Raw genomic sequence first — 27,242 nt, forward strand, 5'->3', positions numbered from 1 at the left:
TGCAAATAAACACTAAGAACAATCTCATTGTTGTTTTTAAGGTCGGTTAATTTCAGGCTTAAAGACAGTCAGCAAATGCTGCTCAAGCTACTCTGTACTAGCGACTGTACCAGTAGGGTATACACCAGACCTGAAATAGCTCTCCGTCTTATTGGGGGATCAAAGTATAATTGCTAATGGTTGTCAACTGCTTACTATGGTTAGTTAGCACTGTGCTGAGCATGTTATATGCACAATCTTTTTTATTCCTCAGACCAACTTTATGAGGCGGCTACTATTATTATCACCCCATTTTAGAGGCAAGAAAACCAAGACGTTTTCTCAACATCCCATAGGTAAGAATGGAGGGAGCAAGATTCAAACCCAAGTTTCTCTGATGCCAAAGAACACCCATGCTCTTTACCCTCACATGCTATATGTGTGCTTTAGGTAAATGGCAATGCCAGGCAGTCAGCTATGGGAAAATGCCAAACTGACTGACAAAAAGTGTCACAGAAGGTCATCAGAAGAGCAAAAGTCATCTGGAGAAGCTTAGGGAGAAGGTGAGGCTTAATCTGAATTTAGATTTGAACTTGTAGACAAAATATTACTCGGATAATATTGAAGGTAACTACCATATCTTCTCACAAATATTCCTTTGGTGCTATCAGACAAAAAAAAATTGGCCTCATGAATCATTAAACTGATGTACTGTGACCTTTCTTGTATAATTATATGTATACATATAATTTTATATGCATGTAAAGTATATATAAAATTATAGAAGTACTGGTGAAGGCAAGTTCACATAGCCAGGCGTCAATCATCTCTTTTATAGATGAGAAATTACATAAAGTCTTGTGTACTGTATGAATTGCATAAGGTATTGGGAGGCAATTCTCCAGGTCTTTATTTTTTTATTTTTTTTATAGAAATCAGGAAAATAATTTATTCCAAAAGATGGCAGAAGTAAGAAATTCATCCTGAAAATAGACTTTGTGTAATTCTGTCGGGACATATCTCCACTCGAATATGCTCTCCTATGGCTGCCGCGCTGGAGTCTTATTGTCTCCTGACAACTTTTGAACACATCACTGGCCCCCTGTCATGAGCAGGCAGGAGCCACCTTCAGGTCCACAGTCCCGAGGAGAGTGCCGTGTTTCCCAGAGCACCTTCTGTCTCAGAGGAGCACATTACATTTGGTGGCGTCGGCAGCGTTTAGATTGAGGAGGCACGTCATTCATCAAAGTGCAAAAAGGCTAACGGGAGAAACACTGCACTGGAGATTCAGGTAGTCGCCTGTGCCGGGCATGTGTAAGGCAGGATGGCCAGAGCAGGCGAGCCGAGGGAGGCGGCCCCGTGTGGAGGTGACTGCACATCTAGAGGGATTCTCGTCATCACCTCGATGGCTGGGCAGCGGGCCTTCCTCCTCAAGGCCAGTGATACTTGAAATACCAAGTGGTTTCATTTTTCAACTGTGGTCCAAAGAGAAGGCTGAGTTGGGCCAGAACTGCAATCAGCCAAAAGAGATAGCAGCAAACTGAACAGGTCACCAGCATGGTGATGATAACTCCCCGGTTGGGACCCTTGGAAATGAACCGGGGCAGCAGGAGGCCGATGATGTCCAGAACACGCTCATCACCATCAGAGCCACCGGGAGGCCGCTGTACGCCATGGTGGCCGCGGAGCTGCCGGCCCCTGCCCCACTGCCACCTTTGCATGTCTTATAAACATGGGCTTCCTGACAGCCCCTTGCTCAGGACTGCCTTTTCAAGGTTGTTAGCAAACAGCCTCAGAGGATTTAATGTCTCCTCTCTGGTGAAAAGGGCAGGCATGCTTACTCTCCATTATAAAAGATTGGGTTCTCTTAGCTCCGGGTTCCTATCCTGTAACACAACCCGCTGCGCTTGTAGGCATCTGTCTGGGTCCATTCACATTGCCTCCAGGAGACTTGAGAGCCCGGAGAACTGACACGTAAGCTGTCTCATGCCACTTGCTGTGCCATGAGTGATAAAGCTCGTTGTCTCTGACCCAGAAATCTTCTGGCTTCTGGCAGTTAACTCACGAGTAGGGTAAAGCCTCAGGACACTTCACACTTTAGAAAACAGGAAAATTTATTTTCTTTTTTCGATAGGCCATGTCTGTCCTCATGAAAAATAAGGCACCTGCATTGGTATTCATTAGATGGATGTCAAGTAGATCCACCTTGGAGCCTGGAGAAACCAGGGAAGATAAAATGCCCGTGTGAGAGTCTGCCCTGCATGCTTAGACAAGGTGCAAGGGAGGAGTTTCAGGAAAGTACAGACCTTCCGTGTCCACACCCTCAAACAAAGTGCTCAACATCCCAAGAAGCGCTGACAAAGGGGCCCCTCAGCCAAATCGGGTTGACCTTTGTTTCAACACATAAAGTGTATTATCTAGGTATTATCTGTGGCTGCTTTTGTGCTACAATAGCAGCGTGGAGTGGTTACAATAGAGACTGTATGGCTGGCAAAGCTTAAAATATTGACTATCTGGCCCTTTAAGGAAAACATTTGCTGACTTCTGATCTAAAAGAAGAGACAGATACATGAAGAATAAAATATTCCCTCAAAACATGCTAACAGCAGAGGCATGAACAGAACATTATATGAGCATCAAATGGAAAGCTGTAAACACACACACACACACACACACACACACACACGGATATATACACATGTACATCCACATGCACACTTGCATCTAGCATTGATTTGCATGGTCTTATTTTTTCCTCACAGTACCTTTTAAAAAAAAAAAATATATATATATATATATATATATATATATATATATATATATATATTATTGATTTTTTACAGAGAGGAAGGGAGAGGGATAGAGAGTTAGAAACGTCGACCAACTTCCTCTTGCACACCCCCTACTGGGGATGTGCCCACAACCAAGGTACATGCCCTTGACTGGAATCGAACCTGGGACCCTTCAGTCCTCAGGCCAATGCCCTATCCACTGAGCCAAACCGGTCAGGGCCTCACAGTACCTTTATTAAGCATATAGATTGGTTCAAATTTAAAGCTTTGCCACTACTAGCTGAGTGATTTTTGGTAAATTACTTAATTTCTCTGTGCCTCACCTGCTAAACATGAGAAATGCTACTTATACATCATAGGGTCACCAGAAGGATTAAGCGAGGGCATCACTAGCCTCTGACGCATAGTAAGCAATCTGTAAATAGTCCTTTTTATTTACCCCGCTTTCCAGAAGAGTAAACTGAATGTCAGAGAGGTTGAGCAATTTTGTCAAGATCACAGGTAGAAAAAGATAGATGCAGAAATTAATCTCAGCGCTAACTCCAAACCTGGGCTTTTTACCTCTGTGATGATACTGCTTCTCAATTCTAAAGGCTTAGTGACTTAATAAATCAAATCACCACAATACAATCTTTTTACCTTTTCCAACAATTATTTTTATTTTTAAATTATGATTTGGGGTTTATTTATTGGCAGATCCTACAGGTCTCTGGTACCGTGTGAGTTCTGGAAGAGCCTTATTTAAATTCACTATATTAATACATTCACACCGAACACTCAGATGGGTATTGACCAGTTTTATATTAAAATTTTTATATTCATAATTTTAAAAGCAAAGCTTTTGTTAGTAACATATATAACAATATTCAAGTAATTTTAAATACAGAATAGTACTTTTAAATACTAAGTTCTAGATAAGTGATTTGATACCACTGTCTTCCTCTAAGAATATACCAAAGTGTTGTCTTCCATATAGTTTTCATAGAGTCTGTTTATCCTACTCTTAGTATTTAGCTGAGTTAAAACAAACAAGCACCATCCGTGTGTGGACTACAGCCTTCCTGTGCATGGCTCTAAGGGAAAAGGGGCCACCCCCTGAGACACCCGCATCTTATCTCCCAATTACTGCCTTCGGCAGAGGACTGCTATTGGCATATCTTGCTGGGGGAAAACAAAAAAGGTTACTATTTAAAGAATTGTATGTCAATAAAGAAAAAAGACCAGTATCCATTTGATTGTCTTTTGAGCTTCAAGAAAAGTATTTTTCATGGATGACAATGCGGTTTCTTTGACCAGGGAATAATACTTTTGAAATCTGCTATGTACTCACTAAAAGTGCAGTGCAAAACTGGAATCCTCATTTATGATACCTGCTCAAAGGCTGAAAGCCTGTGAAAAGGATTCTATTTAAATGTTCATTTCTTCATTTAATTAATAGCTATTTTTTGAAAGTTAGATATTAACTTTAATGAGATAGTTTGATTTCCAGAAGAGAAACTGTAGCTTTTGAGTCTAACAAGAAGCTTTATATAAATTGTTTTGAAATCTCAAACTACAATAATTGCCATAGTTTCCACAGTTTTTAAGTGACAGGATTCTAACTCAGCTCTCTGTAGTTCTAGACATTGCCCCATATTTCCTAGATCCAGTGCTGACTAAATTCACTTGTTATTCTAGCCCGAAGCTTGTCATTCCTGAAGGAGATCCCTAGCACTTCGTCATCCCACTGTAGTGACCAAGGTCAGCAATTTTTTTCCCTATAATTTTGCTTACAATTTATTTTGCTGAACAGAAATAATTTTGCTTATTCTGTATTTTTCTGAACAAGAATTTAACAGTTTTATGTAGCCAAACTTGTCAACTATGTTCTATGGCTTTTTTTTTTAATCTTATATAGAAAAGATCTTCACTTGCCCAGATCATAATTTTCTGATTGTCATTTCCCTGAGCAGAAAAGCTACGTCTGGACTTAATATTTTCTATTTTTATGTCTGTTTTATACTAATTTATTTTTTACTGTGTTTTAAATATATGTTCTGATATATTATGGGGCTAATTCCTCTATATTGTTGTATTTTAAAATATTATTGGCATTCCTCACTCTTCCAGATAAAATTTAGAATTTGTTAAGTTCTAGAAAAGAAAATGTCTTGGGATTCTATATGAAATTATAGTTAAAAAAAGAAATTATACTAACTGTATATGTTGCTGAATCAAGAAAATGGTGTATATCTTCATTTAGTCAGTTCTCTTTAAAATTTTATGTTTTTTCTTATGTATTTTTTGTTAAATCTATTTTTAGGTATTTTATAATTTTTGTTGCTATTGTGAATGTTTTCTTTTTATAGTGGATTGTATTATTATTAATAATAAATTTTATGGCCAAAACCGGTTTGGCTCAGTGGATAGAGCGTCGGCTTGCGGACTGAAAGGTCCCAGGTTCGATTCCGGTCATGGGCATGTACCTGGGTTGCGGGCACATCCCCAGTAGCGGATGTGCAGGAGGCAGCTGATCGATGTTTCTCTCTCATCGATGTTTCTGGCTCTCTATCTCTCTCCCTTCCTCTCTGTAAAAAATCAATAAAATATAAAAATAAATAAATAAATAAATAAATTTTATGACTGTGTACTTAACTGGTAAAACAGAATAGATAAACTTTAAAGACTTGAGAATTTAAACTCATTCCTGTTCAATAATCACCTAGAACCTAGTTAAGACAGGCAGCATACATAATGTCTCAAAATGGAAATGAAATGTCTCTGGCCTGTGCCAGACTGAGAAATGTGGTGTTCACCTGGGCTGTGTCACAGGGGCTCTGCCTGGAGCCTCTCTCATCCCATTTTGATCTTAGGCCATTGCCCTGTGAAAACTGTTCCCACAACTTACTAGGAGGTTGTTTTTCAAAGATGGTATTTTCTGTATTACATTTGTTATCTGTATGAAGCTCCAAAGAGGAATTCCTGGTCTTTGCTCCTCCGGAGAAACTACTTTGTGCTTTTATCTAGTGGCCCCGATTATAAATCATGTAACTTATAGCATTTCCTTCTGCATTGGCTGCTGGCGGGCATAGAGTCAAATTTTCACTCAGCTCCAACAAATGCATAAGCTTTTCATGGATGCATTTGAATTCTAAGCTTATTCCTGGCCTTGTTGAGCTTTCTTTACTACTCTTACGCCTTTTTTTCCTTCATTTATTTTTATTTTGTTACGTCTTGTATATCTTTGTAATCCACTTTAAATATTTTCTGGGTCCAAACAGACTTGAAAATGCTTAGACGAGTATGTATCCTTGGACCCATGCTCTAGTTCATGAAATTGCATGATAAATATAATGACCACAACATTTGACATACAGAACTTTATTTTGAAATAAAGAATTATACATTCTTTGAATTTACAGATTGGTTCACATAGAATAATCTTGGCCTTAATTTCTAAAATAAAATTCACTTTTAAAAACCTTGTAGTAAAATGATTACACAGGAAAACTTTAGTCTTAAAGCCTGACCAAGAAATAAGCACTTCCTGAGACTCATCATATTACTTATCTTTATCTCTCTTACCACTTAAAACGTGTATTTGCTTCATTTTGTGCTTAATACTGAAAACACAACTCAGCAAAGATTTATTATATTTCCATATTTCAAACTTTCACAGAAAAGAAGGTTTTTTTAACTGAAGGAATATTTCCAAGTCAATATAGATAGGACAAATACAATTTATGGAAATAGTTTTTAGAAACATTTATATTTCAGTGAAGTATATTAAACAGCGCTCTTAATAAGTTTCAAAAAATGTGAACAAAGTCATTTTAGAAAGTAATTTGTAATACTAGAATAGGTCTATAAATAGTCAAACTCTAAACAATCTTACTTTAAGCAAGTGAGAAAGGTGACTGAAGACATTAAAAAACATTGAATTTGCTTAACCAAGTGTTCCTGAGGCCTCTGGGCGCGAAGAATGCCAGTGATGAGGCCACAGAATTGCCTGGGATCAGCAGCTGTTTTACACAAGAATCCCAAAGGGCAAGGATGCTCCTGGGGAAACAGTGGGCTGGGATAATTTTGACAATAATAAGCTTTTCATGAGGGACTTTTCACAAGCATAAGATGATCTAAACAGACTACACTTTTGCCAAAAGCCTGAAGTCAGAAGCACAACCATGTCAATCCAAGTACCCCATTCTCACACAGAGAGGAGCTTTCTAATACTTTTATTTAAATAAATAAAATTAACGGGGAAATTTCATAGAAAATGTGTAGATTAAATGTCTTGTTTGAGCCACTTCTGTATTTGCTACTCTAGAGAAATCTGTAACGATCTGCTTCTTTAGTTTTTAGCTTCATCAGTACCCCTGGATGGAACATGAGGTCAACAACATATTCTTCAGGAGGAGGGAGACCCCCAATCAATCCCTTTTGAGATTCATTCATCAGCTTAACTTCATTCCAAGCTCTGCCATACTCCCCTCGAACCAGAGAGCAGCTGATGCCAATTCTATCAGCCAGAGCCTGTGGGAGAAAACACAAGATCAACCAAGAGTGAGGAGGGAGACGAGGTGGAAAAAAAATTCTCAGTTGTAAGACCCACCTTGGTTGAAGGTGAAATATACAACTCTTGCAAAGAAGTGCTTAGAAAGGAGGCTGAAAAATGTGGAATAATGTGATAGGAGCCAAGAAAATGTGATATGTTCCCTTGTTCCTCAAGATCCTGTAGATTTAAAATCTCTGTGTAGGTCCTGCTGGGAAGTGACATTTTTCAGGCAGTTACACCGCATTGTATCAGGACAAGATTGATAATGCCATTGGAGAAAAGCTATTCCACAGGCTTTCAGCACTAGTGCATCTATCAATCTTTCCAAGCTCCTAAGGCTGCTCTCTGGGTGTGAATCACAGTGAGACTGAAGGAGGGACCAAATGGGTGGGGACCGGTCTCTAGCCAATTTCTTCTGTGTGATGCACATAGACAGATGCTGTGGAGCAGGAGGAAATGTATGAGTGGTTGGTCCTTCTTGGGCTGCCTGCTGCCATCTCCTCAGGGTTTGTTTATGTTTTGGGGGAGTTGTTTCTTTAATTTGCCTTGACATTGAGGTTTTCTTTAAAAGTACCCTTGAAATAATCTAGAAACTCCTTAGCCACAGTATAGGCTCAGATTTCCTGGGTTTGGATTTCAACTCGTCCACTTTCTAGTTGTCACCTCAAGCAAGTGGCCCAGCCTCTGTGTGCTTCCATTTCCTCATCTGTAAAATGAGGATAACAACAGTCTAAACCAGCGGTTCTCAGCCTTCTGGCCCTTTAAATACAGTTCCTCATGTTGTGACCCAACCATAAAATTATTTTCGTTGCTACTTCATCACTGTAATGCTGCTACTGTTATAAATTGTAATGTAAATATCTGATATGCAGGATGGTCTTAGGCGACCCCTGTGGAAGGGTCATTCGACCGCCAAAGGGTCGCGACCCACAGGTTGAGAACCGCTGGTCTAAACACTCTCCTCATCGGTGGTTACACAGATGAAGTGAATCAATACATGTCAAGTGCTTAGAGCCGTGAATGCTGGCACACAGTGAGTACTCAGGTGTTCCTAGTGCTAGAGGGCGGGAATTGTGTTGTTTCAATAATCTCTATATTCATTTATTAATGTGATTTATCTGAATGTATAGCACTCTGTGATACTGAGATTTCTAATAAGAAATATATTTTAGTCTTCATCAGGGTTTGTGGCACAGAGCTCCTAGAACCCTAGGAATTTCCTAAATGATGAGAAGCAAAAAGGTGCCTTTTGTTATGATAAGGAGGTGACTTGGACACACCTGAGGATGGGGGCTGGTTGCCTGGAGAATCAACCACTTAATTAGATGTTTGGAATTTTTGGTCCTACTCCCTCCCCCTACTTCTGAGGAGAGAAGAGGGGCTGGAAGTGGAATCAATCAATGGCAATGATTTAATCGACCATGCCTATGTAATGAAGCCTCCACAAAAACCCGAAAAGACAGGGTTCAGAGAGCTTCTGGGTTGGGGAACAGGTAGAGAGTTGGGGTGAAAGCTCCACACCCTTCTCCCATACCTTAACCTATACTCTTCTCTCCATCTGGCTGTTCCTAAGCTACATCCTTTTATGATAAAACTAGAGGCCCAGTGCACAAAATTTGTGCATGAGAGGGAGGTCCTCTCAGCCCAGGCTGCACCCTCTCCAATCCGGGACCCCTCGGACATCCCTCTCACAATCCTGGACTGCTGGCTCCTAATCGCTCACCTGCCTGCCTGCCTGGTCGCCCCTAACTTCCCCCCACTGCTGGTCAGGTCGCCCCCAACTGCCCCCTCCCACCAGCCTAGTTGCCCCTCACTGCCCCCACCAGCCTAATTGCCCCCAACTGCCCCCCTTCCAGTCTGGTTGCTCCCAACTGCCCCCCTTGTTGGCCTGGTTACCCCCAACTGCCACCCCCCACCCTCCCCCCTCGCTGGCCTGGTCGCCCCATGCAGCCTGCTTGTTTAGTCATTTGGTCATCCCTCACTAACCCCACTGCTGGCCTGGTCATAGGCAGCCATCTTGTGAGGGCATGAGGGTTAAATTGCATATTACCTATTTATTATATAGGATGGTAATCCAGTATGTAAAATGTTTCCCTGAGTTCTGTGAGCAGCTCTTGCAAATTAATCAAACCCAAGGATGGGGTTATTGGAAGCTTCATCTATAGCTGTTTAGTCAGAAGCACAGGTGATAACCTGGGCTTGTGCCTGGCATCAGAAGTGGGGGAGGAAGCAGTCTTGTAGGACTGAACCTTTATCCTGTGGGGTCTGACGCTGTCTCCAGGTAGAGAGTGTCAGAACTGATCTGAAGTATAGGACACCTCGCTGTTGTTGGAGAATTGCTTCAATGTGTGGAACACCATCCCTCCCATGTTGGAATTAGTACTAGAATAATTTTGCACTCATAGTCTTGTGGGGTAGAGAGACAAAAATAAACATATAATTATATTTCCCAAAATAACTTTTACTGATCTCTTACTCCATGTCAAAGCACTTTAAATAATCAAAAACCAAAAAATCTGTGAAATACTTTGTATTTTCTGCTTTATAGACAATAAAACTGAGGTCATACTTAAACTGATGGACAAAAATAGATACAGATGAACAAAGAAACATTGAACAGACTGTCAAACTTCTGGGAAGAAGTGGGAAGGCAGGGGAGGGTTGAGGAGGAGGTAAGAGATCAACCAAAGGACTTGTATGCATGCATATAAGCATAACCAATGGACACTGACAGTAGGGGGGTGATGGCATGTGCCAGGGAGTAAGGGAGGAGGGGGTAGATCAATTGGGGGGATGAGGAGACATATGTACTACTATTTGTAATACCTTAAACAATAAAAACAAAAAACAACAACAACAAAAATACTGAGATCAGATAATTTTCCCAAGGTCACAGCAGGTGGGCCTAAGGTGAGAGCCAGGGAATCTGTCTCAAGGTCTGAGTTCTTACCCTCAGAATAATATTGCTTCCAGCTGAGATGAATCTGAGTGTCCTTGTGAAGTGAGAGACAAGGTCATCTGCTTACAGGAAGAAATGGAGATGCGAAGGTTTAGCAGGACTGAGGAATGTCAGGCCCGCAGGCCATATAAGGCCCAAGAAACCATTTGGTCTGGCTCTGCTAAGGCATTAGGGGTGAGTTAATTGAATGTTTGACAAATATAGCAGGCTAATTTTTAAGCTGATAATTTTGTATGGCCCAGGAATGATGTTATAAATCTCCAATTTTTATGGCCCTTGGCAGAAAAAAGGTTCCCCACCCGTGGCTTAGAGAGAAGGTCAGATGTGGTGCACAGTGGCTGAGGAAACTAGAAGCCTGGGATGAGGAGCTGGAAAAGGGTGGCCAGGCTACCCACATGTCACACACGGTGGACACCTGGATCAGCTGTGGCACTCCGCACTGTTATGTTCCGCAGCCTGAGTGTCACTAATGGAAAGGACAGGCAATCAGATTGGTGGTCTGGCCAGGCAGAGGGGTGGAAGGATGGGTAGCAAAAAATGAGGGAAATTAGTGAGCAAATTATAAGTCTGTGGACAATTCATCTAGGCTTCCAAAGGGGCAAAAAGACAAAACAAAAAAGAGCCAAACAACTGGAAGGAAATGGAAGAGACAAAAAATATACGTAAGAGGAGTGAAAGATTTAGGAGGGGTGGAAGGATAAGAGATTTCATCAGCGAGTTAAATGAGTGTTCAGGATTTCAGCAGTGGCCAAGGCCTGGGTAATTAATTGCAAGACTCAGTTGAGGTGTGAAGATAAAGAATTCAGTTTGGCATAATGTTATAAGTGAATCTCCCCACCCCCACCCACCCAAATTTATATATTGAAGCCATAACCCCCAGTGTGAAGGTGTTTGGAGGTGGAGCCTTTAGGAGGTAATTAGGTTAGGAGGTAATTAGGTTTCGATGAGGTCATGAGGGTGCAGTTCCCATGATGGGATGAGTGCCCTTATAAGAGGAGGAAGAGACCAGAGCTCTGGCACTCACTCTCTCTGCCAAATGATTATACGTGAAGAAAAGAGTGGATGCAAACCAGGAAGTGGGCCCTCACCAGACACTGAATCTCCTGGCACCTTGATCATGGAGTTCTGCCTACAGAACTATGAGAAATGAATGTTTGTTGTTTAAGGCAGCCAATCTATGGTGTTTTGTTACAGAAGCCCAGGCAGACTAATACAGTGCCTATGAGATACTTAAGTGTATCCAGCTCAAGGGTTTCAGACATACAGGGGTTTGAAATCAGGAGAGATTTGTGGGACAGAGGAAGGGGTCTGGAAACTTTAGGTGTATTTAAGGCCACATGAGGGGATGTCCTCACACTGTGAAGTACATAAAGGGAGAAAACGAAAGAGCCTGATGAGGACCTTGCAGGACCCCAACATTTAAGAGAAAGGACAGAGGAAAAGAGGTCTCCAAAGGTGATTGAGACGAAGTAGTAAAAGAGGGCACATTAATAAAGAGACTGATGTCAAAGAAAAAGAATGATCAATGACAAATTCTTCAACATATCAAGTAAGATAGACAATAGATCACTCTAATCCTTACTGAGAGGGAGCAAAAGCCAGACTGCAATGAGTTGAGAAGAAAAATGAGAGATGTCCCATTGGAAGAACACGGAGTTGAGATGACTCAGAATTTTGACCAGGAATGAGAATTGTATGGATAAAAGTATTCTGATAGGTTTTTGATTCAGATAGGCATGGGCTCAAATTCCAGTTGTACCCCTGGTTGACCTTAGGCCAATTTCTCCTCTAAATATCTGTCTTCTTATCTCTAAAACAAGAAGTCATTTCACTTTGGCATTTTTGAGACTCTTCACAATTACATTTATCAAGTGCCTGGCACATAGCTCAAAATGGTGATGGTCTTGAGAATAGGAGCCACTGTAGTGGTTGTGGATGTTATGAGAAAAGAAAAGATACTTACTCTTTAAATATTATAGATTTAAGTTTAGACTTAAAAGGAGAAATAGCTAAGAGTGAAAGAGATTAAAGACAGGAGAGAAGAATTAAGAGAGCAAGAAATCCAAGGAATTAGGAAAGACTGACATCTGGATTGTAAATATAATTAGCTTGGAGCTGGAGGCAAGATACCGTACACATAGATGCAATGAGGTTTATAAGTATTTGGGGGAGGGTAAGACTTTTATACATTCAGTCTATAGTTTAGAAACCATTTTCTTAGCTCCTATTATATTACAGACACTGAACACAATGGAGAAAAACAAAGATCATTCCTTTTATTAACCCTGATCCTTTTTTTAGTGTCCCTCACTTCAGCCAATAATGCCTTCATTAGCAGATGCCCTGCCTAGAACCTAGAAATCATTGTGCTCTTCTCCTATAATCTCTCACACCACATCTAGGCAGTCACCAACTCCTTTCAGATTTACCTCTTAAATCACCCTCTTTCACATCCTCAACTATGGCTTCAGTATAGGTCACCCACACTTCTGCTCCAGTAACCTTCCAATTGGTTTTCCTGTCTCCAGTCTTGCTCCTGCTCGAATCCATTCTCCATTCTGTTACCTGAATGGTCTTTGAAAATCATGTTACCCATTCAATTCCCCTTAATAATTTTCAGTGGCTAATCACATGGTGCTTTATGATCTGGTTTAACCTCATCCAACCCTTCCTCTTTCTTCATCCAGACAAACTAGTCTACATCTCCCAAATGGCCCATTGACTCAGACCTGTTATTTTGTTTAAAATGTTTGCTTTGTTTAAAATACTCTTGTCTTCCTTCCTTACCTGCCAAAATCCTATGTCACTTCCACTATATCATTTTCTCTCCTGAAATTTTCCCTGACATCACCTTAGAATCCACAAGCCTGGCTTTGGTATACCTTGTATACAGGAACTGTCACTTTAGAATCTCTATATTCCCAAACCCTAGAAGAAGCCTTGGCCCTCAGTTGATATATGATAAATGTTGAATGAATATGCTGTCAATAGTCTGTGACTATATATGCACCAGTATATATGTATATACAAATACATATATATCTCAAATATAAGTACATCTAAATGATAGGATTAATATTATCCAGTTAAATACTAGCAGCTGGCTCACTACATTATGATAAAGAGAAAACATTTTTACCTCATAGCAAATGAGGCAAACGTTTTAAATACCTTAAAAAGCAAAGCTCGATGGTAGAAGATTCCTTTTTTGATCTGTCCAATTGGAACAACATTGGATTTAAGTTGAAATTTTAGTTCACTTATATGAAGTTCCCAGCTGAAATCCTGTAGTTTATCTTTTGGAATTTTACCGCCCATTTTTTCTGCCACATACCTGTGTTAATTACATTGAGATCAAATCAATCAAGTTTAATCTCACTTTAGACAATTTGAGTGTAACTATATGTAAAATTATATATTTTTTCTCTGATTTTATTATTTACTTTAAAAAATGTACTTATTATAACTAGGTTAACATTCTGCTTACTAATCCAAAGTATCACTTATAAACAGATATTCTAACAATTTCATTCAATACGTGGCAATAAATGAATGCTAATTTTCCCAATACTTACAAGATACAAATCAGTATCACTTAATTTGTCTCAATGCAGTTTTAAAATTTTATCCTACTCTTGAAAAATATTTGCAAATGATTCAACCTAAAATCCAAGGCATTGTAATAACATATAGTCCTTTTTTAAAGAAATTTAAATTCAGAGATAAGATGAACACAGACATTTTCCCATTAGATCCCCAAATATTTTTAAGTTTTATAATTTTTTCTTTTAATGTAATTATTTTTAAATTTAGAGAAGGACATGGTATTTATGTAACACTGACATTAGAGGAGAGAGGAAGAGGCAAAAAGGAAAAATAAGTAAAAAGGTGAGCAGGTGGGATGGATGTATACTTTGCCTGTGGGCTTCCCTTAATATTAGGCTCTCACTGAAGAAGTCAGTAAACGCACTGTAAAAATTCTCTGTAGATTAAGGTTACTACATCTTGGAGTGAGGGTAGAATTGTATTAAAGAAAGAATTTCCCTTGTTGTCTGTAGAACTGAGCAAAGAACAACAGTGACAGACAAGAGAAAGTTGAGAGTTAATTAGCTGACATGCAGTCCCCCCTGGCCAGGTGTGCTGTAATGAGGGGGTAGCAACCAAAAGCATGGGGACAAATCTCTGTGTCTCTATCTTCATGTGGGCTCAGGGTAACAAGGCAATTATTTGGGAAATGGTGAGAAGTATTTCTGATAGGAACAAAGCATGAGGGAATTTGACAAATGTTGAGATGTGCTAAATCAGAGTTCTGCTTGAGTCATCACTTCTCAACATTAGGAAAACTTTAGCAGCCAAAAATGTTCTATTCCAGGGCTGGCTGAAACGCAGTCAATGATCTGGCGGCTGTGTTTCTTGCAGTTGTTGCATCCAGGTTTGATGACTGCAGCTCACTTCTATTTGGAGTAGATACGAGCTCCCGTGGAGGCCACAGCTGTTGCCAATCCAGTAGCTCAGCTGCTGGTTGGTGCCAGTCAAGGAGGCTCTCTGCTTCTATCTAGTGATTCCTAATCCCTTACCGCTACCACGTTAAGTTCTCAGCTTCCCTTAGAGCCGTGGTTCTCAACCGTGGCTGCACATTAGAATCACCTGGGAATCTTTTTAAAATCCTGATTTCTGGGCCTCATCCTCCGAAAATTCTGTTTCTTTTTTACTAACGTTGTGGCCCCACCCCATAACAAAGTAACAGAATTTCCGGAGGATGAGGCCCAGAAATCAGGATTTTAAAAAGATCCCCAGGTGATTCTAATGTGCAGCCACGGTTGAGAACCACTGTCTTAGTGGAACCAGATTAAATGCTCCAATTAAGAAGGTAACGTCACTGCTTATGCACAGCGCTGAGCCTGCCCAAACATTTTAGATTGCTTACGCTCGCACTTAGAGCAATGTGAAACATATAACATAATAGTAAGGCTTGGTTATTTGTATGAGAAAATAACTTGTGGGTTTACAAATAATTCACAATAGAATTTCTTTAAATTGTGAGAACCCCATATATCCAGGGAATTGTTTCATTTTCAAACTTTTGATTTATTTTAACTTCTTCAAGGTCAAGATTGAAAAGATACTTTTCATGGTTTACCTGAAAAAAATGACAAACATTTTTTGCCTATACTTATTTATTTATTTTAGTAAAACATAGTTGGCATATACACAGGTATTTTTCTTTAGGCAATTTCCAGCTACTAGTTCTGATTCTTGGCAGAAATCTGATCTAAAATAGAAATTGAGAAATTCCCCCCCCCCCCCATTCATATTTTTCTGTTTCAGAGTCAGAGGTAGGGAACTATAAAGTTCAATTTTATTATGGCATAGTTGTCTAAAAATTGGCTAAAAAATGCAAATCACCAAATTAAACATATTTTCCACAAATTGTATATGTGTATATAGACAACTTACTTTGCAAGAGCCTCAATCTGTTCCCTTATATTGGTTATGGGAAGTATTGATTTGGTCACTTCATACACATAAGCACAGAAGTCAGGATCAGTGGGAGGGGACCATTCTTTATCTTGGTTTCCTTCTCCAGCCCATTTTAGTACCACTGTAACCTCTTCCTCCTCCTTCTGTTTTTCCTCTTCTTTTTTACCTTTGCTTTTCCTTTAAGAGTAAACAACAATCAAAATCATAACACGAATAAGCACAATCTGCTCTGAGTTCATCTGAAGAACATCCAGAAATACAGTGTGTAAACCTCAATGATGATACCATATTGTTGTCAAATTTTCAATGACAATGGTAGATTTTTATAGAGTTTCTATGCTTTGCAGGAGATATTAATTTCAAGAGAACACACACACATATATTATGAAAATTATCTATTGGTCTTCTGAACAATTGTGTAGCAAGATGCCTGGCCCATCATAAGTATGATATAAATATTTATTGAATTGAAAAAATAGGTTGCCTTCTCATGGAGTCTTTGCCAATTTCATATCATCTCTTGCTTCAGTTGACATCTTCTGAAGGAAGAATGCAGATCACAATTTTTAAGAAAAATTATTGAAAACATAGAAAAAAGCAAAACAAAACAAGGATGGTATAGAATTCTTGTCATGCAGGGACAAAGGCTCACCAAAAGTTTATCTGGGGAAATGTACTTAGTTATTTATTTAAATTAAATTTATTGGGGTGACATTGGTTAACAAAACATACAGGGTTCAAGTGTACAACTCAATAAAACATCCTCTGCACACTGCATCATGCGCCCATTGCCCAAAGCCAAGTCTCTCTCTGTCCCCATTTATCCCTCCTTTGCTCACTTCCACCTCCCCCCACACCCCTTGAAATGTACTTAGGAAAAATGGCAGATATCTAGTAAACATTGAAGATGCTACTTAATTAAAAGATAATATTAATTAAAATGTCCAGATTCAGAGAAATTACTAGTTATCATATAGGTTTTTTTGTTTACAAAAGATGCAAATTATTTTGTCCAGTGGAAAAGATACTCTCAAAGGTTACAGTTTATTGTTCTAGTGGTTAATATCCTACAGTATGTTTTGTTATGTAATTTGTCAGTCTTTTTCTAACACTTCTTAATTAAGTACCTAGCTTCTCAAATGTTCTTTGAACCAATATTAACATCTTACTGATTCTCTCTAATTAATGAGTTGAACAAAAACAATGGCATGGGTTCTTTTTCCAGGTAACATGGAGTAAGCACACTTAACCTGTCTCTCCCACTGAATATAGTCCTAAAACCTGCACAGAATGTATGCAATCACTATTTGAAGATTCTGAAAAGTAATTAGGAGCAGAAAGATCAGAGAAGACACTGAATCACTACTGAACTGTTGGTGAATCTAACCCTTTATTTTTGTCCACTGTTCTATAAGCTGAACTAGACGTAGCCCCAAATCTGGAAGTGGGCATCAGCACAGGGAAAAGACAGAGTGGAGTGGGGGAAAGTCCTGTTTTTTTCTTATTTTTCTCATTCTCTTGTGCTCCAGCCCCTAAGGAATCCCGTCCTGTGACAGTGGTGACAGTGGTGGTGTCCAGGTCCCTAGGAGCCTAAAACTGCCGTAGACTCAGTCGTCCTGCTGTTTGGCTGCATATATGGATGCAGTCATGGCAAAGCTGTATCAGGACAGAGTATATAAAGGGAAGCCCAATGAACCAGCAAAGACAAAGGAGATTATGCAGAGGAAGGAGCTCAGGAAAGCCACCATATACATTTGTTTGTGGATTCCTAGGCTTACTCCCAAGCTGTGTGCATGGTTCCGACCCAAAAAACACCTACGCAGGTTTTGAAGATGGAACTATGAGATAGACCACTGCCCAAGTCCCAAACTGGACACTAGTTGGCACACAAGCAGGGCAGGTCCAAACAACACTGAAAAATCTTTGAACCTGAGACTGACTGTGGATGACAACTCACAGATCACTGGTTGGAATTTGAAGACTGAAAGCAACTGGGTCAATTACCTACTGAAACATACACACACAAAGGAATATCCTCCTTAGAATGCATAAAAGACGCATAAATAAAAACTGCAGCACTCATAACAGGACATTACAATCTAATTACTCAGCATACAAAGAACCAGGAAAACCTCAACTCAGATGAGAAAAAACAATCAACAGACATCAATGCCAAGATGGCACAGATATAAATGCTGCAATTAGTAACAAATATTCTTGAAATGAATAGAGAGTTAGAAAGTTTTAGAAAGAAATAAGACATATACAAATAGAATTTTGGAGCTGAAAATATAATACAGAAACTTAGAAAAATACAACTTTCTGAATGTGTTTAATACAATAGAGATAACAGAAGAATGAATCTATAAACTTGAAGACAGATTAATAAAAAGTAACCAATCTAAGCAACACAAAAAACAAAAGATTGAAAAAAACAACTGACAGAGTCTCAGGGACTTGTTGTAAGATTAAAAAAAGACCTAATATTGGTGTCATCAAATACCCAGAAGAGTAGGAGAAAGATGAAGTACAGAAAAAAAAATAATTAGGACTGAGATAACTTCCTCAATTTCGTTAAAGACATAAATCTACAGAGTCAAGAATTTTAGTAAATGTAAAGATAAACCCAAAGAATTTCACTCCCAGACACACCAAAATAAAACTATCAAAAACTAAAGACAAAGCAGATGGCATAATTGTCTATGTAGAAAACCCCAAGGAATCTACTAAAAAAACAAAACCCAAAAAAACTCCTATAACTAAAAAGCGAGTTCATCAAGGTTTCAAGATATATGCTCAACATCCAAAAATTGTGTTTCTATATAAAAGCAACAAACATGTAAAAAGTGAAAAAGTTTTGGAGCACTTAACAATTGCTCCAAGAAAGTTAACCCCTTAAGTATAAACTTGCCAAAATATGTAAAGAATCTAAGTGCTGAATATTAAAAATGCTATTGAAAGCAATCAAATAAGATCTAAATAAAGGATGAAACATACTGTGTTCATAGACTTAAAGATGCAACATATTAAAGATGTCAATTCTCCCCAAAATGATTTCTAGGTTTCATGTAACTCCTGTCAAAATCCAAGCAGAGTTTCTTTGTAGACATAAAAATATCTTATTCTAACATTTATACAAGAAGGCACAGAATAGCCAAATCAATCTTGACGAAGAAGAATAAAGTGGGAAGAAACTCTGCTTGATATCAAAGCTCACTATACAGTTACAATAATCCAGACAGAACAATATTGGTGGAGAGAAAGGCACACAGATTAATGCAACAGAACAGAGGACCCAAAATAGACCCACCAATATGCTCAACTGATTTTTTTGACAAAGATACAAAGGTAATTCAATGAAAGAAGTACTAGTATGGCCTTTTCAGCAAATACTGCTGAAGCAATTAAACATGTACGATCCTTGTGGTGACAGAAATGTCCATTCTCTTCATAGAGACATGAACTTACAGATGTATTAAAATTGTACAGAACTACACACACACACACACACACACACACACACACACACACACACGCAGTAAAACTGGGGATATCTGAATAAAAAATCATTGGATATATCAACCTAAGATACAATGTAATCTAAAATCTCTAAGCAAAATTTAATATTTCTCAGCTGTATCATCTTTACCCTTTCCTTTTATGTAAAATAGATAAACTGAACATACTCACATACATAGTAAATTAGGAAACAAAACTAGGAACCAACACTAGGAAGGTCAATTAGAATGGTAGAGAGCATAGATAGGTTTCATTGCTTTCTAAAATTACAGGCTAACTTTATAAGACTGAAGAGCTCCACCCTGTGATTACACAGAGCCACCTATAAAACAGAGAGGTGTACTTCTCACTGAGTGTGCTGCCTGAAATTAGAGTCAATTGGCATGTAGAAGATTTTATCCAGCACAGGGACTAAGCACGTCAGGGAGGGCTGTCTCATTGAGTGATTACAAATAGATAATTTACTGGAACCCTGAACGCTACTTCCCTGTGGATATAAATAGAAGTATTTCATTTGAACTTCTTTCCCATGAAGGCTGCCAGGTTGTGTTATAAGGGATTCAATACCTACATGAATTTCATTTCTAAATAAATATGGAAAAAAGCACTTGGAAATTACAAAATTAATTCCTCTAAAATTAACCTCCAGAAAGAATATCAATTTATGAATAAAGGTAGCGAACTTTTACCTTTCTTGCAGAGACTTTACCAAAACAACCTCAGAAAGCAGAGACTTACTGTGTGGGTCCAAAACAATTAGGATATTATCTATTTTCATAAGAGATGAGTAGGTAGGCAGTTAAGTAGGTAGAGAGAGATTTGTCTGGCCCCAAATTGTATACTGATATTTTCAAAGTTTAATCACTTGCTCTTTTTTGATATCATCAACTAGATGAATACATAAACTATAGGACAAGGCTATAGGAAGAAATAAGTCATGAATCCAATCCACTTGGGGTTTTAATTGAGGTAGGAAGATTTTTGGTAGGTGAAAAGTAATTGCAATACCAAGTAGCAATCAATGAATTCCATTTGAGTGAAAAAATAAGAAATTCAAGGAGTTCAATGTCCATTGGGTGTCCTATTTCTACCCAGTCTATTCCAACAGGATGAGTAGGGAGTATTGTACCAAGTGAAGATATGGTTTATTTAGATTAGGAGGGGATATATACACATATATATATATATATATATATATATATATATATATATATATATATATATACACACACACACACACACATATATATAGAGAGAGAGAGTGATATTAGAATATATCATATATAATATATAGATATATATAGATATATATTAGAATATATATATATATCTTAGAAGCCCGAAGCATGAAGATTTGTGCAAGAATAGGCCTTCCTTCCCCTGAATGCCAGCATGCTGTGGGCTCGCTCTGGCAGCCTGTGCAGCGGCAGCGGAGGACTGGAGAGGTTGGGTGCACAGTGCGTTTCACTTTCCCATTGTGAAAGTGGGATGCAACTGGCCCTCTTCCTCCTCCTCTTCCTCCTCTGCCCTCCGCCTCCTGCCCACTCGCCCTCCCTCCATGCCCATTGCTCCTCCCCTCTTGATTTGGCGAGATAGGGAGGAGGGAGGTCTGATAATTTGGGTTACTGTGTAGGTGGCCCCTTTCATCTATTCAAACCAAAGCTGAGCCACCAGCCGCTGCTGCCACAGCTGCCACCATTGCCTCTTGGCTGGCCTGGGGCGCCCGGGGCGCTAGCGGTGCACCGAGTGAGCTCCTGCATGCGTCCGTGCCTCTGGGGCTGCTCCAATGCGAGAGTTTTGTTTACCAGAGCAGTGGGGCAGGGGTGGGGTAGAGGGAGACGCCAGACACCAGGAGCTATGACCTCAGGCACCAGAGGGTTGCCTCTGAGGCCAGGGGCTGGGCCACAGGGAGGCTGCAAGGACGGTTGACAGGTGTGGGGTGGCAGGGAGGCCCTGAGGAGGCGTGCTGCCCAGAGGCCCTGTGCAGCTTGGGCGGGCCACCGCCATCTTTGCATACTTGCTCCTGATTGGCTGTGGGTCATTGCAAAATGATGGTCAATTTACATATTTCTCTTTTATTTTATATATATACTAGGGGCCTGGTGCACGAAATTCGTGCACTGGGGGGGGGGGAGAGTGTCCCTCAGCCCAGCCTGCCCCCTCTCACATACTGGGAGCCCTCAGGCGTTGACCCCCATCACCCTCCGATCGCCTGATCGGCCCCTTGCCCAGGCCTGAGGCCTCCGGCAGAGGTGTCAGGCCTGGGCAGGGGACCCCCAGCTCCCCGCGACTGCAGGCTCCGCCCCTGCCCAGGCCTAACGACTCTGGCTGAGGCATCCGGCCCGGGCAGCGGGGACCCACAGTGGCAGCGGGGGGCGCCGCAATCGTGGGCTTCGCTTTAGGCCCAGGCAAGGGACTCCTAGCTCCTGGGACTGCCAGCTTCGACCTTGCCCAGCTCCCATCGCTGGCTCCACCCCTACTTCCTGCTATCACTGGCCAGGGTGGAAAAGGCGCCTGATTCTCCGATCATGGCTGGGGGGCAGGGCAAAGGCGGCCCTGGGGCCGCCTTTGCCCTGCCCTGTTGGGGGCCAGATGTAAGCTGGCAAGGTCCTTGCACCTGAAGGGGCTATCAAGGCTGGGACCCTTACCCACACAGTTTTCCCAGACTTGTTTGGATGGCAATTATCAGTAGAATGGGAGTAACATTTGTAGAATGAGAACAGCCTTTCATAGCTTACCAAGACGTCTGTAACTATTTACTGAGATATGCTGTACTGAGAACTTGTCCTTCTGCTGTATCTCTCCCTTAGAGATTAAGAGGAACAAAGAATACATTCCTCTTGACAGACCCTCCGATTCAGTGTGTTGTGTATAAATAAGATTGTATAGCTAATAAACTCGCTTCAGTTCATCAAGAGAACTGGGGTCCTCCCGACCCCGCTTTCCTGTCTTTCTTTCTTTTCTCAATTCCCACCTCCCTGCCTCAGCCCGGCTCAACCCTGTCAGGCTGGCCCTGACAGATCTGGCGCCCGAGCTAAGGGACTGAGGAACTGGGAAAAAGACGGTGAGGAACTCTGTCGGGCTTGGAGAGACGACGTGAGGATCTCCTCCAGATAAAGAGTGCACTCGTTAAGGTAACGGAGGAGCAATTTTTTGATAATCGGGAGTAAAGCATGGGGCAATTAGAATCTAGAGAAAATGCCCTTTATGGGCAAATGTTAAAGTTTATGTTCAATAGTAGAGGAACTAAGGTTAATGACAAGCAAGTAGAAAATTTTTTAAAATTCATTCAGGAGGTCTGTATTTCCTTATCCAATTTAATACGGGATTATTTAGATCCCACGCATGACCATAATCAACCATCTCTTAAGCCAGAACAAAAGGAGAAGCAGTGTGATAGCACAAAACAGGTGTCTAAAAAAGACAGTATATTAAAAAGGAATAATGTAACTTTTAAAGACAATTTAACTCCTCAAGATGAGGAGAATTTTGAGAAAGCTGCTGCTCTTTGTCATGATGATAATACAGGTGTTGTTCAGGCAAAAGAGGAGGAAGAATGTTTTTCTGCTGGAACTGAAGAGGGCAGTGATATAGAGGATGTGTTGAAATCCTTTTTAGAAACATTAAAGCTTTTTGGCAAGAAAAAGAGAAGCCGCGGGGGCCGTTCCCGCCGCTCTCCGCTGCCTTGTGCAGCACCAGTTCCACTTTCCCCTCTTCAGATGGCCTTTCAGGAGGCACGAAAGTGTGGTGAGGAATTGGGCATTCACGCCTTCCCTGTTATGGAACAGGTGAACCCTCACACGGGACAGCGTGAGCGTGCTTATGACCCGCTTCCTTTTAAAACCTTAAAAGAGTTAAAAACAGCCTGTGCTCAGTATGGGCCCACTTCCCCTTATACTTTAACCATCTTGGAAGCTATGGCCTCAGAGGCTCTCCCACCTAATGATTGGAGAGCTATTGCCAAGGCTTGTTTATCAGGAGGGGATTATCTCTTGTGGAAATCAGAATATGATGAAAAGGCTAAGGAACAAGCTTCTCGTAATCGAGCGGCCCGGATTAATATTTCTTACGAAATGCTGGTAGGTGAAGGAGTCTATGCTGATACCCATAATCAAATTCAATACCCCCACGAAGCTTATGGACAGATTAATGGAGCTGGGATCAGAGCCTGGAAAAAGTTACCCACCTCTGGTCAGAAAACAGAGGAGCTCTCAAAAATTATTCAAGGGCCAGATGAAAAGTATCAGGATTTTGTCTCTCGGCTATTACAGGCTGTTGGCCGAGTAGTGGTGGACGGAGAGGCTGGCATGTTAATAGTTAAACAGTTGGCATATGAAAACGCCAACACTGCCTGCCAAGCTGCACTGCGGCCCTATCAAAGACAGGGGACTCTCTCAGATTATATCCGCATTTGCGCAGATATTGGTCCCTCATATATACAAGGAGTTGCCATTGCGACTGCATTAAAGGGAACTACCATTGAAGGAATTCTTCAGCAACAATTTAGCACAGGGAAAAGTCAAACATACAAGTGTTACACTTGTGGAGGAATAGGACACATAGCAAAACAGTGTCCTTCTAATAAAGGGGTTAATAAAGGAAATGGCAGAGGTCCCAAACAACCTGGACTATGCCCTAAATGTAAAAAAGGAAAACATTGGGCAAATGAGTATAAATCTAAGACAGATATCCAGGGAAATTCTTTGCCTCAACACCAGTCGGGAAACTACCAAAAGGGGCCAGCCCAGCCACGGCAAATAACAGGGGCATTGTCTATTTACCCTCCTGTCCCTGTGCTGTCTCAAGGCCAGCAGGCTGCACAGCACCCAGCCCGCCCCAGAGAGCAAAATAGATACAAGAGCTATTCCGAGCAGCCCCCGGAAGTGCCGGGCTGGACCTTGGATCCATAGGAATAAGACATTCTGTCTGCCCTGGGTGCTGCCCTTGCCTACTGAAATAAACAAAATATCATTGGATTTAAAACCTCCCACATAAAGAAGAAATGATGATTTCCTTGCATTTCTGATATAGCTACAGCAAATGCCACCGAATCTGAAATTTAAAAATGCGTCTGGGATTTCTGTACATGTGTAAAGAGAAAACTGGCTTGAAACTAAGGCGCGCATTGTCCGATTTTGGACATTTAGATAGAGTTTCAAGCTAAAATCTCTTTACAAATATACAAAATAAAACCCAAGACTGATTATTTCCTAAGAAAGATGGCAAAATTTAACCCAAAGGAAAAAAGATGCTGGCTAGATTCTAGCAGCAGAATTGGCATTTCCATAATAAAGAACAGTTTTTAAATACTAATAAAGAATATTAAAAAGTTAATTTCAAGGCTGAAAAGGAAATTCAGTAAAATTGTCTCTGTTACAAAAATTTGCTAAAGAATATGCCTTAAAATAATAAATTGGATTTAAATCTCAAGAATTATTAAAATATACTAATTATAAAAATCTAAGTAGCCCAGGTAAAAGATGGCTACACCCTTTAATTAAGGCTGGCTTCCCAAAGCAGTTTCTAATAGAGGAAGGGCTAGCCTCCCTTCCCCCAACAGAGCAAGTAGGCAAAAAATTTCCTGCCAGTGATAACTTTTAAAGAGAGGCTTGCTTCCCAGTTTCCCATCCTTGGTAGAAAGAATGTAACTAATTTGCATTTTAATGGTTACCTGTTTTCAGTCAATGGCACCCCAAGGCTTAGGAATTTGCTAAATTAAATTAGATATTCTGAAATAACAAAATACTAAAATATTAATCTAAATTTCCTTCATGAAAAATCTAGAGGACAGAATTAAATCTATTGATTATGTCATGTATTTTTGAAGTTTATTCTTAAAAATGTTACTGATTAAGAAATACTAAATATTTAACTTGACAGCTAAGAGTTTAAAGTTCTAGTTACATAAATTAGGAGAAATCATATAATTATAATAAAATTTCAACATTTATCTAATTAAAAAAAGAGGATAAATTCTATAATCCCAACCAAAATTTTTAAATACTAAGATCAGTTTTAATTTAATTGATATCTCTTAATAATTATAAAAGGTATATAATCTTTAAATTATAAATACACATATATATTTAATAGTTTTTTAAGTTAGATTTCAAAACTATAATCAAGGAATGACTTTAGGACATTTCCTGAAATGTTTTCAAAAGTTTATTCTCTTTTCTTGAAGGATTTTTTAATAAAGCCAATTTCATATACTTGAAATCACATAGAAAGCTTTATCAGATAAATATTAATAAATATATATTTTAAATTTTTGCCTCTAAGAAAGGGCAAAACAAATTATCTTATTTAATATTTCTTAAAATACAGCAGTAGAATTTTAAGATATAACTTAAAATAACAAAAGCTCATTAATAATTTTTAATATTTTACAACAGCATCTTAACATTTATTCCAAACAAGCTTACAAACTAATTATTTGGCAGGAATTTAATAGAACATAAAAGGATTTTATCCCTTCCACTGTGTGGAAGGCCCCCTAGGAAGGCACTTGAGCATTCTATATTGACTTCTCTTGCCCTTTTTGCCAAGGGGGTCCCTCTTCCAATTGTCCACAGCTGTTACCTAAACTCTCTGTTCATACTGAGGTTGAAGCCTCATGGTGGCTGGTACCATGGATCTGTCTCTTGCCCAATGGCGTAAGCTGGGCCCTCTCTAGAGAAGAAATCTGGGTTCCCCATGATCAATGCCGGGGCCCCGCCAGCAGGTGAGGGGATCACAAGGCAGTTACTGGGCATGGAGGCCACAGGGGAATATGCTACCAAGGAGACAAAACTAAACCTCACATCACCCTGCTTGGCCCTGGAGGATGGCTGGTTAGTCAACGACGGGTAAGACCCCTCTGGGAGGGGCAACCTAAGACAGGCACAGTCGCAGAGGGCCTCAGGGGAGAACTTGGGGGTCAACACAGGTGGGGCAAAGATCCTCACCCCTCCCCCAACTATGCAGGGGCTTGAACACTGGCCCCTTCTGAGGGAGGTCTCCTGCCCCCATGGCTGTTGCGCTTCCCATGCCCAGCTCAGATCGGGACCCAGATAACAGAAAGAGACTTAGCCCAGCTGAAATCGATACCCAGATAACAGAGACTTGGCTAACAGCAACTACCCTATATCTAAATCCAGCTTAACACCAGGAATGCTCGGGGCCTTCTCAAGGATGCAAAATAATCCTTTCCATTAATATTTACAGTATAAACTAAGATTGTTATTAAAGTATTAAATTTAACAGTAAAATAGTAGTCAAGTTTTCAGATTAATTAAATTTTACTAATTAATATAAGTAATTATTCATAAAGTATTAGCCAAAATTTTCATTTCATGGACAAATTGCTTAACATACTATAAACCTAAAGCAGTCATATTTTTATACAAAAATTAAAATTAAAAGTTATCAAGACTACACTAAAAAAAAAAAAAATTTCTAAAAACCTCCTAATATTAAAAAATAAAAAAGGGGGGATAGTGGAATAATAACCTATTAAGTAAATGATAACCTGTTAAGTAAATGCCTTAATTGCTTTAATATTTTTACTTGAAAATTAATTTTTTCATTTATAATGCTAATAGCAAGACACCCATGAAAAACATACATGGTGTCAAAATAGCCAAAGGATAATCGTTTGGACAAAAATTAAAAGAATCCCAAGACTAAATTATAGATATGATTCCTTTATTAACCTTTGGTCGAGAATACATTTGTACATTTTCAGAAAACAACTCCAAGACCATGTGGATTCCTGCAACAGAGAGGAATTATCAGGACTGCTCCAGCCACAGAATAGCAGTGGCCTCATGAGACAACAAGAAGAGAAGCAGTCCAGAAATAAAGATGGTGAAGACGCCTTATCATGCTAGCAGTCAGCAGCTGTGCATCGCTGCAAGTTGCCCAGGACCAAACCAGAGAGGGTCAGACCTGCATTGCCACCATTTGTCCACCATCCAGAACTGAAATATTACTGCTG

At 39.9% G+C, this 27,242-nt stretch overlaps 1 protein-coding gene and 1 pseudogene across 2 annotated transcripts in view; both read right to left on the reverse strand.

Annotated features, from left to right (window-relative positions):
* Positions 1-1,409: 1,409 nt before the first annotated feature.
* Positions 1,410-1,654, reverse strand: LOC118657835 (annotated as a pseudogene).
* A 5,419-nt stretch (positions 1,655-7,073) lies between these two features.
* The window catches only part of ARMC3 (armadillo repeat containing 3), an 81,015-nt gene continuing 60,846 nt past the window's right edge, over positions 7,074-27,242 (reverse strand). For both annotated transcript variants that reach the window (XM_036312715.1, XM_036312634.1), the window contains exons 17-19: positions 15,722-15,922; positions 13,436-13,598; positions 7,074-7,283 (exon numbers count right to left, since the gene is read on the reverse strand). In XM_036312715.1, coding sequence (XP_036168608.1) covers positions 7,074-7,283; positions 13,436-13,598; positions 15,722-15,922 — 574 coding nt within the window. The remainder of the gene's footprint in view (positions 7,284-13,435; positions 13,599-15,721; positions 15,923-27,242) is intronic.

This window comes from Myotis myotis, unplaced genomic scaffold, assembly GCF_014108235.1.
Source record: "Myotis myotis isolate mMyoMyo1 unplaced genomic scaffold, mMyoMyo1.p scaffold_m19_p_1, whole genome shotgun sequence".
Classification (NCBI taxonomy): Eukaryota; Metazoa; Chordata; class Mammalia; order Chiroptera; family Vespertilionidae; genus Myotis; species Myotis myotis.